Source organism: Hypomesus transpacificus, chromosome 17 (genome assembly GCF_021917145.1).
Source record: "Hypomesus transpacificus isolate Combined female chromosome 17, fHypTra1, whole genome shotgun sequence".
NCBI classification, from domain to species: Eukaryota; Metazoa; Chordata; class Actinopteri; order Osmeriformes; family Osmeridae; genus Hypomesus; species Hypomesus transpacificus.
The window spans coordinates 1,197,490-1,210,931 of record NC_061076.1 but is presented as its reverse complement, the minus strand read 5'-3'; the positions used below and the strand labels follow the sequence as shown (position 1 = coordinate 1,210,931).

Below are 13,442 nucleotides of genomic sequence, written 5' to 3'. Positions count from 1 at the left end.
GGGCAAGAGAGCAAGGACCAGGAGTCCCAGCTCCATAAACCTTCTGGAACTCTCTACAGAGAAGTGTGTGTGTGTGTGTGTGTGTGTGTGTGTGTGTGTGTATGTGTGTGTGTGTGTGTGTGTGTGTGTGTGTGTGTGTGTGTGTGTGTGTGTGTGTGTGTGTGTGTGTGTGTGTGTGAGAGAGAGAAAGACCACAGAGAGCAGTAATGCATGTGTGTGTATCGTGTTTGTGTGTGTAGAAGCTGGATGTTTACATCCACCCTGGGATTTGTCTCAGCAGTAATGAGAGAATCCGACACCAATACACAACTTCATAACTTCAGAAATACACACACACACACACAGTCAAACAACTCTCTCTCTAAAGCTCCTTAGTTAAAGTATCTTAACCTCTGAACTTTGTAGCTGGACTTATCTGTCTTCCAAATGACAGTCACAATAGTTATAAGCATTTTCACTCAAAACACAATATCAAAACATCGTATCTCATCTACTCTCTGTTCACCCCACGTACTCCTCCGCCGGAACTCTTTAAGAACAGCCTAATACCGTTGAAAGTTTGAAAGTAACATAGTACGATGACAGGTGACTTAGGAGCAGTTACAGTTCTCAGCGAGTTTACAGACATGATTCCACCCAAGCACAACACTACATGGCGTGGGGTTCGGGCAGGGCTTTCAAAAGCCGTGTTCCGTATAACCTTTCACGTAAATGTTCACTGACACAGCCATGCCCACGCTTGAGAGGTGACGGGAACACGCAAGGACTGGCCTACTTTAAAGGAGATACAATATTTTAACGGTAACTATTTATAATCAATAACCTAAATCGGTGTGGAAATATAAGTCATGAAATGTTGACAGACAGAGGTGTTCTTATTTACGAATAAATCAATACAGGGCAGGTGTCTTTGAATTGACTAAAATAAATAAGACGAGGTCTCGGTAATTTAATCGAGAACTTAATGAAGTTATGAAAGTTAGTCTCTCTTTTGAAGCCGGAGGTCTCGCTGACCTGATGTAAGCTGCAGTGTAAACACTGTAAGAAGATTAATCTACTTCAAGTTCACAGCTCAACTACATGTTCAACATGTTCAGCGAGCGCTCTTTTCGCTCCCCACGTACACATGAACGCTCGAGCCCCGTCAATCCTCAGGATAGCCCTGACATCTCATACACACACAACGCTGTGATTTTGTTTACCTTGTCCTGTCAAAAAGGTATTTCCACAAAACCCTAGTACTAGCCGGGTGGTAAGTCTTCGCTCAGTGCTTTGCTTGAAACGTTCCCCGGTCTCCGTCCGCGCCGCAGGCCCCAGGACAGCTGCCGCTGACGCACTGGCGTCTTGAATGTAACCTGAGAGCGCGCGCAGGTAGGATCATCACTTGTCCAAACTTCTCACACTTAGACAGCGGCGCGTTTCTCCCTTGCTCGGGTGAACAGATGAAAAGTTTCGTAACAAGAATATTAAACCATGACGGATTGTGATGGGACAGGTGTCTTCAGGAATTTATAAAGTGCTATGGTCGTCATGTCCACGTGAAATACGACTAGCCTCCTCTGCGACACACAAAACCACACTTGCAGGACACGTATCAATTAGAACTTTTTTCGACTTTTTGAATATAGTATCCTTATTTTTTCCTGTATGTTTAGTTAGTGTTTACATATTTTTTATAAAAGCCGATGTGTCTGTGTTACTGAGTCGCCTGTGTCTTAAGCTACTGTAAGTGGCCTTAAGCGATGGTTTCGTCTGCAGCTGGTCCTCAAACCATGTTAGACTAAGTGTTGCTTCATGACACGGAAGAGCAAGTGTCTATCAATTTATTTTATGAATTCTTTTGCATTTAATTAATTCACTAAGGCAATCCTGGCTCCTTAGATTATGCCTATTTACCAATATTTGGGGTGACCTGATCTGAGCGTGTGGAGAGCGGTGGGCATTTCTACACTCGGTTATTCTCTGAGAGTTCTGGAACCTGTTGGGCCAGGAGAGATCGCTTTGACGTCTTTTTATCTTTAACCTGTATATATATATATATATGTTATATCTATCAGATTATATGTCAATCTATTTGTGGGCTGCGATTTAGCAGTGTTGTAGTATTTTGTTCACCCGCGCATAGAGGCCTCGAGCACCGGGCGCGTGCTGTGCATCTGTGTGAAGTGAATGCAGACTGCAAATCTGCTGAGGGTCTGATCACCCGCCACCAGTTTCCAAAAGCCGGTTTATATTTCCCGTCGTACGTGGTTAGTTACGGGTAAGCGAGACCGTGTAATAGATTCGACACATGTTGTGGTTATGTCAGTATAACGCGCCTTGAGATTGCCGAACTGACGTTCCCAAGAGTGTGTGGGTCTCACGCCTCAGAGATTCCTCTAACTGGCACAGGTATTTGTGGCGAATGCTGAATGTTCAAATATGTATTTCTTTTTTAACAACTGTTAAATAAAATGTCCCACTGCTTAATCTTTTGGGATATCGAGTTGAAAAACTAACAGATCCACTCAACTATGAACTTCAAATAACCCTCAAAACAGCACATCCAGTGCAGAACAAGACTCTTTTGACTGATCAGAGAAAAACACATTTCCAGAAGATTCGGTCATAGTCTCTCCCTTTCTCTCACAATTTTTTTCACTCTTGTTTTCAACCCTTTTTTTTTCATTTTCCTCTCTTCACTGGAAGACACATTCTCACTATACGTTCCCATCCCGTCTCATGGGAGTAGACCTCTCCGTATCCCCCAACAGACTTAACACCTACAGTAAATCTACGGTTACTTTCCGAGGGACCGGCTGTGCCAACACTGACTTATTTAGGGTTTAATTATGAGCACCACCTACCGCGGCGACTACAAGTCTGGGACGATATGTTTTTTGGAGTTTGGAAGATGCGTATGGTTGAGATTTTCAAGATGTAGGCTATAGTTCAGAGCAAGGCCGTTATCATAATATATATTGGGGGGACACATCTACTTTGGGTCAGCCAGCAGAAACTTTTAGTTCGGCCAAAATGCAGACTATCATTGAACCAACGGTAGTTGTTGATAATTTGTCGGTAGTGAGTGAGCCAACCTTGTCACCTAGCGGCACCTAGCGGTTGTAATGGAGAGGTACACACCGCTGCTGTCTGTGTCTTTGCTGTTGACGCAGTTGACCAGAAGATAGCAGCACGCACCCACTCAGATACTGAATCTAGACTCATATTATAAGAGATTTTAACATGTTCTATAGAACTTCTTCAATCTGCACCATTCATGTGCGGACAGTGGTGTAGTCCACTGACGTAGTAAACTCGATGCCAACGAGGATGTCCCGTACGCCCTACTGTAAACAAGCAGGGTCACGTGGTTGGGGAGGCCACATGGAGAAGGCCTTATGCCCATTACTTTACACTAGACTACAACCATAAAATAACAACAAAGCAAAATGAAGGTAGATGCTTCCAACATTAAGATCCAATCCATTATCTAATCTCACTCCTACACCTCTCATCTCTTCTCCTTCACTATTTTATATTTTGTCTTCTCCTGAGGATTCCTGGAATGTGTGGAGTCTTTGGGTGTTTCAGCACACGTGTGTGTGTGTGTCTGTGTGTGTGTGTGTCTGTGTGCGTGTGTGTGTTTGTGTGCGTGTGTGTGTCTGTGTGCGTGTGTGTGTCTGTGTGTGTGTGTGTGTCTGTGTGCGTGTGTGTGTCTGTGTGCGTGTGTGTGCGTTAAGATGTCAGTGGGGAGAAGTCAGTCTTCCTGTCCTTATATAGGAAGTGTGTCATGTTGTTGGAGGTCTGGTCTCAGTTGGGACCTTCAGAACCGCTATAAAACCCTCCTCTCCTCACACAGCATCCTGAGCTCTCACACACACACACTCTCTCTCTCCCACTCTCTCTCTCCCACTGTCTCTCTCCCACTGTCTCTCTCCCACTCTCACTTCACCCACACACTTTTGCTGTAGCTCTTCTCCCACACAGCCTTTCTTTAAAGCACTCACACACTCACACACACACTCACACACTCACACACACTCAAGATCAAGAGAATGGCCCCAAAGAAGCCAGAGCCCAAGAAGGAAGCAGCCAAAGCGGCCCCCCCTCCGGAGCCAGAGAAACCCAAGGAGCCCGAGTTCGACCCCAAGAGCATAGCGGTGGGTCAAGGGTGGATGTCGCGTGTGTATGTGTGTGTGTCTGAAAATGTGTGTGAAAGTGCGGGAATGGTTTTCTGTGTGTGTGAAAGTGTGTGGGAATGGGAATGTCTACGTGTGTGTGTGTGTGTGTGTGTGTGTGTGTGTGTGTGAGAGAGAGGGAATGTGTGTGAAGGAAGAAAGACTGTGATGCACTGTAGAGACAAGGTTTACAGCACAGTCTACTGGTAGACAACTCTGTTCAAAAGAGCTTTGCCACCATTTTTCTGTATTCAAAGCCAAGCTCATCATTCCACAGTGTGTCCATGTCTTGTTGTGTGTTTGCGTGTGTGTGTGTCTATGCCTTTTTGTGTGTTTATTTGTGTCTATGCATCTGTGTGTGTTTGTAGAGTATATTTCTGTAGTTTGGATCAAGGTGTGGAACAGTTAAAACATGGTTTAGGCAGAGTGACTTTTATTTTTGCTTATCTCCAGGCATGATCTCTGAGGTTCTAGGTGGAGACACAAGTCTTCCACATATATTCATCCCTCAGAGATGTTTGAGGGAACAGACTTGTGTGGATTGACAAGACTTTGGGATGAATAAATCACATTTGTTCATGGTCCACTGTCAAGAAACTGAAAAAAGGTGGATCTCAGCTGTCTATTCTGGTTTCCTCGACTCCTCTTTCCCTTCCTTCCTTCCTTCCTTTCCTCACCTCCTGTCCGTTCCTCCTCCCTTCCATCTGCTCTGACTCCGTAAAGAGAAACTGTTGAAACACGGATGGCATCTCATTCCTGGTGGACATCCGTTTAGCCCTCCTGGACGGAGAGGAAGGTACTCTAGAGTATTGAGATGCCCCCGGGATTACAGTCCTGTACCAGGAGCTGTTAACGTCACACTGTATACATAGCACCACCCACAGAGAGAGGACGAGAAGCATCTCTCTCTCTCCATACCTCCGCTGGAGACGAGACCTTTATCCTAGGATCGCTAACGGCACCCACAGGGAGGATCAGCATACCTCTGTGTGTGCGTGTGTGTGTCTGTGTGTGTGTGTGTATTTGTGTGTGTTTATAGTTGACAGGAACTCCCATAAAGAGTTGTGGCTCCAAGAATACCAAGCCCTTGTTTCAGGAGGGACAGATTAGGGTGTAACCAAACTCTTCTTCAGAAACAGACAGCTGATGTAAGAGTCCCCTGGGGTCTCTATGCCTCTACAACACACACACACACACACACACACATGGACACACACATGCTCACACACACACATACACACACGCACACATACACACACGCATATGGACACGCACGCACACACTTACAAACACACAATTTCTCTTTGACCTTCTGATTTTGTCTTTCCTCTCCTCTCAGATTGAGTTCAGCCCTGATCAGATTGAAGGTAGGCAACCATCACAGTGATGGAGAATCATCTTATCTCACTCTTGACTCTTGACTCACTATCTATGGCAAGGACAAACAATAATTACACTAGGTGGCTATGCTGAAAGGCTAATGTTTATACATATTATAGACTGTGAATTACAGGTTATTTATTGTAAGAGCATCACCATACCTACACTCATGCACAGATGTCGTTGCTGTGGTAACGCCCCTCTGTCTCTCTTCCTGTTCTTCCAGAGTTCAAGGAGGCGTTCATGCTGTTTGACTCCACCCCCCGCGGTGAGATGAAGATCAGCTACGCCCAGTGTGGTGACGTCATGAGGGCGCTGGGGCAGAACCCCACCAACTCTGAGGTCATGAAGGTGCTGGGCAAGCCCAAACCTGAGGGTCAGTATGATTGGTCCGTTCATGCTTGAGGGTCAACATGATTGGTTGGTTTTTGCTCCGGGGCTCAGTGTGATTGGTCCCTCTCTCTCCCTCTCTCCATTGTTCTCTCCCTCTCTCTGAATCCCTCCATCTGCTCCATCAGAGATGAACACTAAGATGATCGACTTTGAGACCTTCCTGCCGATGTTCCAGCATGTGTCCAAGTCCAAAGACCAGGGCACCTTCGAGGACTTCGTCGAGGGCTTGCGAGTCTTCGACAAGGAGGGAAACGGCACCGTGATGGGGGCGGAGCTACGTCACGTCCTTGCCACTCTAGGTTTGACTCCGCCCTCACCCTGTGTCTTACTCCTCCCACAATCCAAAACTCAACTGATGAAAACAGAATATTCAGTCTCTTTGCTCCCCTAAAGTTAAACGAAATCCGAGTTTGCATGATCCGGCTGGTCAATGATATTCTATGAGAACACTGAGAGGTTCTGGAACGGTCATGGTACCTCAGAGTTAGAATGAGCTGAGCTGTGAGTTCTGGGAGCTGCTAACATTTGTGGTGGCTTGCAGGGGAGAGGATGTCGGAGAAGGAGGTGGAGCTACTGATGGGAGGCCAGGAAGATGGCAGTGGCTGCATTAACTATGAAGGTACTAAGACAACACTACAACTACTACAGTTCTACTACTACAGTACCACCACTAAAATACTACTAGTACAGTACTGAGAACCTGTCAAACAATTTATGACTTTACATTTGATTCTGTCTGTCTGTCTCCTTCACTCTGTCTCTCTCCCCTTCCCTCCCGTTCTTTATTTGTTCTCCCTCTCTGTCACTCTGTCTCTCTCTTTATCGCACTCTCATATCTTTAATTCTCTGTATACCTCTCTCTCTGTCCCCCTCTCTCTTTCAGCCTTCGTCAAGCACATCATGGCTGGGTGAAGGAGTGTCCCTATGTTACTCCAGATTCAGATGAAGCTCTCCTCTTCTCTACTGTCCTCCCTCAGGATCTCCTCACCCACATGGCTCTCTCCTCCCTCGCTCTCCACCCCTCCCCTCTCCCCTCTTCCACTGTCTAGAAAGTGTGTGTGTGTGTGTGTGAGTGTGTGTGCATGTCCTCAGACAGGACGAGGAGTTAGGATATCACTGTGTCTCTCCACGGCTAGTCTCTCCACTGTTCTCTCATCCAGAGGTCTTATTTATTGACGTTAGCTCTACGTCACGTCAACTTTTCAACAATAAAAAAACGTTTGTGTCAAACGCTGTCTGAAGTGTGAAAGTCTGTGTTACCATGACAACGGTGTCTCGGCGGCCGGAATATCTTGGATCTCTTGAGTTAGCTGAGTTAGCTGAGCTAGCTAAAGTTAGCTGAGTTAGATGAGTTAGCTAGAGTTAGCTGAGGTAGCTGAGTTAGCTGAGTTAGCTAGAGTTTGCTAGCTACCACCACAGAAACGACTCCTCGGGGCCACAGCAGAGGAGCCACTAGCTTTCTGCCATGACAGCAAGATAAAGACACATCATGGAAATGTCGCTGAGGACAGCCACTAAACCACCTCAACACACACACACAAATGCACACACACACACAAACACACACATGAACACCTACGCTCAAACGTACACACATTCATAGATACACACAAACCTACGATTACACGTACACACACACACACACACACACACAGAGACACACACAGAGACACACACAGGCACACATGCAGACATACACACACGCACTGACACACACACACCAGTTGTCTAGGTTGCTGTCCTGTGCTTTGGGTGGGATAAGAGGCCAGCTGCTGGCACGCCCACACCTCTGGAGGATTCTGGGTAATGGGGAGTGATGAAAACATTTAAACAGGTGGGGGACCTCGTCAATGTTTGGGGAAGGCTTGCAGGGAAGCTGGTGATTGGCTGGGGGAGAGAGGGGCTTGGGGCAGTGATCCTGGGGGAAGCTGGTGATTGGCTGGGGGAGAGAGGGGCTGGGGGCAGTGATGCTGGGACAGGCTGGTGATTGGCTGGGGAAGAGAGGGGCTTGGGGCAGTGATCCTGGGGGAAGCTGGTGATTGGCTGGGGGAGAGAGGGGCTGGGGGCAGTGATGCTGGGAGAGGCTGGTGATTGGCTGGGAGAGAGAGAGGCTGGGGGCAGTGATGCTGGGGGAGGCTGGTGATGTGGAGATGTTTTCGTTGTGAAGCATCCAAGACCAGTCTGTGAGTACTGAGAGCAGAGAGCATCAGTCACTCTGGAGTCTCTGGGACAACTGCTAGGATCTCTGATACTCCCAAAGCCGCTACCTAGGCAACGACACAGAGATGCAGCTGCTGCTGATCAGCACCACACACACACACACACACACACACACACACACACACACACACACACACACGGATGTCCTTCTTATAGGAGGTTATCCAAACAGTTTGTTCTGACAAAAATGTGACAGTGGTCAGAGCTTAGCTTCTCATAAACTGCCACGACCTGTGTGTGTGTGTTGACACAGGGATTCCCACAAACATGATCTTATTCACACATCCTTATTGGGATCCACCCCAGCTGCTGCTCTCTTTTTGTCTTTGCACACCAGCTTACAGAGAGAGAGAGAGAGAGAGAGAGAGAGAGAGAGATAGAGAGAGACAGAGAGAGAGAGAGAGAGAGAGAGAGAGAGAGAGAGAGAGAGAGAGAGAGAGAGGACAGGAAGACATGTGTTGCATAGATGCACTCTGGGCATAAAAAACGAATCACGGAGGCTAAAATCTCTCACCAGATGGGAGTGCAGTCAGGGCTTCCTAAGTATGTGTGTGTGGGTGTGTCACCTAATGCCAGACAATCCTCTGGACAAAAGCCTTGGCCAGTAAACTCTCCCTAACTGACGCCCCCCCCACCACCTGTCCAGGAATAAACTCTGACCCGTCTGGGCTCTGGCATGTGTGTGTGTGTGTGTGTGTGTGTGGTTTCTTGACCCTGTGTGTGTGCAGCTTCTTGTCTGTGTGTGTGCGTAGCTGTATTCTGTGTGCGTATGCGGCTGTTTGTCTGTGTTTAACTTAACGTGTGTGTGTTCCGAGGGCTGAGGGATGGCAGTGAAAGGAGCAGACAGGCGTTCCTGACATGTCTGCAGTCAGAGCTGTCTGAGGCAGGTTAGCAATCAGAGCTGTCTGAGGCAGGTTAGCAGTCAGAGCTGTCTGAGGCAGGTTAGCAGTCAGAGCTGTCTGAGGCAGGTTAGCGGTTAGCAATCAGAGCTGTCTGAGGCAGGGTAGCGGTTAGCAATCAGAGCTGTCTGAGGCAGGTTAGCAGCAGCGTGACAGGAGAGATCAGTCACACCCTGGAAATACCTGCAGGCTCTGTCTGGACGCCGGCCACACCGCACACGCTAGGGGAGGCTCAGAGGTAAGCCAGGGCGCGAGGTCGAAGGCAAGGTTGGCCAGGAAGAAAGCAGACAGTAGGCTAGGAAATAGGAGATTTGATCGACCAGGAGATGAGAGAGGGAGTCAAAACAGAACCGTTCCTTGACTTTAAAATCCAGTTGGAACTTTGTACTTCTGATCCTTGATCTTCTACTGTACTGTCTATGTGCACTCTTTGCACTCAGCTTTAGTCAAAGACAAGCGCACCCAAATATAGGCCCGCTGTGAGTAATGGCAGGTAGGGATCAGGGTAGACTAGGGTATCTCTAGACTAGAAGGACCGGGGCAGGCTCAGGAATCCAGGGTTTGTAGGCCTATGGAAGGGGGGTTGTTGCAGGGTTGGGGTGAGCCTAATTCTGACCTTGCAACTTCGACATACCACCACGTTCCTTTAGTAGTTGGAGCAACACTGCCCTCTTGTGGTACACGTGTGAAACAACACCAGACAGCTTCTCATTCTATGACCTTTGGTGTAAATCCAGCATCCTTGCTGCCAGATCAAAAAAGACAGCTGCCCCTCTTTATCTCTCTCTTTATGCCCTTCAGTCTGTGTCCCTCTCTCTTTTTTTAATACCTCTTACTTAGTCTCTTTACCCTCTGCCTTGGAATCTTTATACCCAAATTATCTTTCTCTCTCTCTCTCTCTCTCTCTCTCTCTCTCTCTCTCTCGCTCTCTTTCTCTCTCGCTCTCTCTCTCTCTCTCTTTCAACCCTCTCTGTCTCTGTTCTCTCCCTCTCGCTTCTTTGTCTTCATTTGGCAGAAACTGCATGCTCACTCTAGTGGTGTGGTTGCTAGGCAACTCCAGGGGCCATCCCCTCCCATCCTCGTGGCTCCAGTGAGACTTCTCGTCCAACTGGTGATGTAACAACAAACAAACACACACAAAGGGGTACCTGATATGAGATCCCAAATGTATGTTTACAAATGCATGTGTGTGTGTGTGAATCTTGATTAGCAGGTTTGTACAAGTGTATCTTTGTAACCCACTAGTGTAACATACCCTCAGAGCATCACCGGTCAACACCACACCCAGGGAAACAGAAATCCTCAGCAGTATTCAGAGCTCAGCGTTTTCTTGACATATCTGGAACATGCCTTGTATAAACCATAAGTCTCTGACATTACATTAGTTTGCATCTGGCATAAAACTTGCTTTGCTAGAAATTCACCAGGAATTGCTTTAAGAAACATCAACATTTTTGTTTTTTATTTCTCTTTGCCAAATGTCATTGTTTGGTGTCAAAATCCTTTCTAATGTCTAAACATTGTTGTAGGCTGCCCCAAAACACATTGTAGTAGGCTGCCCCAAAACACATTGTTGTAGGCTGCCCCAAAACACATTGTTGTAGGCTGCCCCAAAACACATTGTTGTAGGCTGCCCCAAAACACATTGTTGTAGGCTGCCCCAAAACACATTGTTGTCGTTCAACATGTTCTGGTATTACATTCTGGCCGTTTGTTGGTCCTCTAGCGCCCTCCTCCTTCTGGCTATTTCAAGTACTCTTCTCTGCCGGGGTGTGCACTGACTGTCTGAGACTGCAGCTGGATAAAGACATTACAACTCTGTCTACCAACCAGGTAAGAGAAGCCTGATTTCGTTATATCACAGAAAATAAAAATAAACGGTATTCTTGATAGTTAGAACTTCACACTCTACTTTGAAAGCCGTGGATTAACGACAAATTCGAGGTATTTCGTGGGAGACCTGAAATCCGCCGTTGTTGCTCTTCATCTCCCATTGAGCCACACTGTCTTTTCACCGTTGCCTGGGTGAGGGGATGGTTACAAAGCTAGCTGGTTCGCTAACTAGTAACTGGCTTTTACCGCAACAGGCAATGCGCATTGACCAAATCATGTGTTAATAATCTGATCAAAAGTGGCCTAGCTCGCAAGAGAAAATGTGCCATTTTGAAAAGACAGTTATTAGTTGCTATATAACTATCTGTGATTTGTGACAATGTGTAGTTTGTTATTCGGCCGTCACATAATTAAAAACAAAAACAAAAAAACAACTGAGGAAACAGCTAGCGAATGGTACAGTAGCCAGCCAACGATCAAGATGATGCACCGTTTATGATAAAGGTGTGAGGGCGCGAAGACAGCTTCTCAGTAACGTTAGCTATACGACTTTTGCCTGAATGAAGAACGTTGGTAGCTAGACAGCGCAGTTTTTCACATGGTTCGCTTCATGACAGCAGAGTTTTTCGATGTTTTTGAAGATGAACAAGTTTAGTGCTGAATCACCGTAAATTTGCGTAGTTTTCAGCCTGCGCATTGACGTTAGGATTCCGTTAAGCTGCTGTCCGCGGACAATGGTGCTGATGTTGGCGGAACAGTTACCGGGGGCGCAGGCTACGCCTTTTACTCCGGCCCTGACAGTGATACTAGCTCTAGGTCTACAGAACAACGTTTAATCGTTTTCATAAATGTTTAAATCATGCCAATTAAAGCTCTTTATTAACCGTTTAAACTTGCCAGTCGCTTCAACAGGGTGTAGGCTATTTACAATTTTCAGTTGATGAAAGTTACATTTTGATTTAGCAAACAAGTTAATTACGACGGAGTGTGCAACTCCAAACTAGTCCGGCCAGAATATGCTCGCCTTAACACTGAAAATGCAATTTATCATTTGCTTGACATAATGCTGCTTTGTCTGTGTTAGCCTGTGTGCTTGGGTGGAAAAGGTTTGGGGTTTTGAGATCTGGTTTAGATGTGGTAGATTCAGACACACAATCTCAGTCAATTTGAAATCCGTACTACTATGGATTTCTTAGCCAGCTTTAGTTTCTGATAGTCTCCAACATAGCTTACGAGTGTTTCACGTTGTGCATTAGACATGAGAGACTGTCCCTGGTCGCGGACACACCTTTTCATTGCAATGTGTGCGACGCCGCGGGAGATCCTACCTACTACCCAGTTTCCCGTTTCACCTGACATCTGATTGATGGCGTTCACCCTATTATTGAGCCTTTGTTATTAGGAAATCATTTTGGCTTAAAAAATGTCAATTGAAATGCATCTAGCAGGTCTTCCGCTCTGACTCCACGCCCATCTTGTGAGCGTGCGCTGGTCGCTAGGCCGCTGTGCAACGGTTGCTAGGCTGAACGAGAGCACAGTTAGATTAGCCTAGTCGTTCCTACCTAACAAATTGGCATTGCTTTCTAAAGAGATCCAAAAAATCCCCACACGATTAGTTTAAATGTTTTTCTTCAGGCCCGAGTGAAGTCAGGCCCGAGTGAAGTCATTATTGTTTTGATGTTGATAAGTAATCAAACAGATCAAGTATGTTTGAATCAGTGTCGAAACGTGACGGACCAGGTGTTGTGCTAATTGACTACAGTAACGGAGTCTTACATCCGTCTAATCATATTCCTGCAGCTGTCTGCCTAACAGATACTAATGGTCTATTCAGCCGTGGTGTAATGTGATTAAAGTGACCACTCTCTGGCGGAAGCACATGTGCAGCGTGTGTAGCCAACAAGGCTAGCCGCGGGTCTGGGACAGGGTACAGCCTGCCGCAGCAGAACGCAGGCGCTGTGAGATGTTACCGTATCAGTATTAAAATGAGGCTGACATGTAGACTTCTGTGTTTATTCACGAGATGAGTAAATTGGTCTACAACAGTCCTTTATCTCCACCACGTCTCCATTTGCATAGACCAGGATGGAGTAAGTGACACACATTTCTCATCCTTCTATTCACCTCTCATCATCCCTCTATCTGTCATGGAGATAGAAGTGATAGAAAGAGGAATATACTTTTTTGAATATTCATGCTTTTCAAAGGAATTGAACATTTTATCTACATGCATCCGGCCTGTATAACACTAGTCCTGTGTTTTACAATCTCTGCCCTGAACTTTCCCTTGGGGGAGGAGGGAGGGAGAAGAAACAAGTAGGAAGTGTTGTGTGAAACAAAGGATAGATGTCGTTTTGTGATCTAGTTTCTTACCCATCTCTCAGCCAGGACAGGGCTTTGGAATCTAGGTCAGAACTGCACACTGAGGCCATCCTTGGAAAACACACACACACACACACACACACACACTTAATACACACACACACTTAATACACACACTTGGAGTTGAGATGGAGGGCTGTAGTGGAGGGGTGTGCCAGGGGTAGTCTGAGAGCAT

At 46.5% G+C, this 13,442-nt stretch overlaps 1 protein-coding gene across 1 annotated transcript; it reads left to right on the top strand.

Annotated features, from left to right (window-relative positions):
• Positions 1-3,841: 3,841 nt before the first annotated feature.
• Positions 3,842-7,157, top strand: myl4 (myosin, light chain 4, alkali; atrial, embryonic). Its single transcript, XM_047039123.1, has 6 exons — positions 3,842-4,142; positions 5,500-5,527; positions 5,767-5,916; positions 6,059-6,232; positions 6,475-6,552; positions 6,817-7,157. Exons 1-6 carry the CDS (start codon positions 4,038-4,040, stop codon positions 6,843-6,845), a joined length of 564 nt encoding a protein of 187 aa, XP_046895079.1. The 5' UTR covers positions 3,842-4,037; the 3' UTR covers positions 6,846-7,157.
• Positions 7,158-13,442: the final 6,285 nt, after the last annotated feature.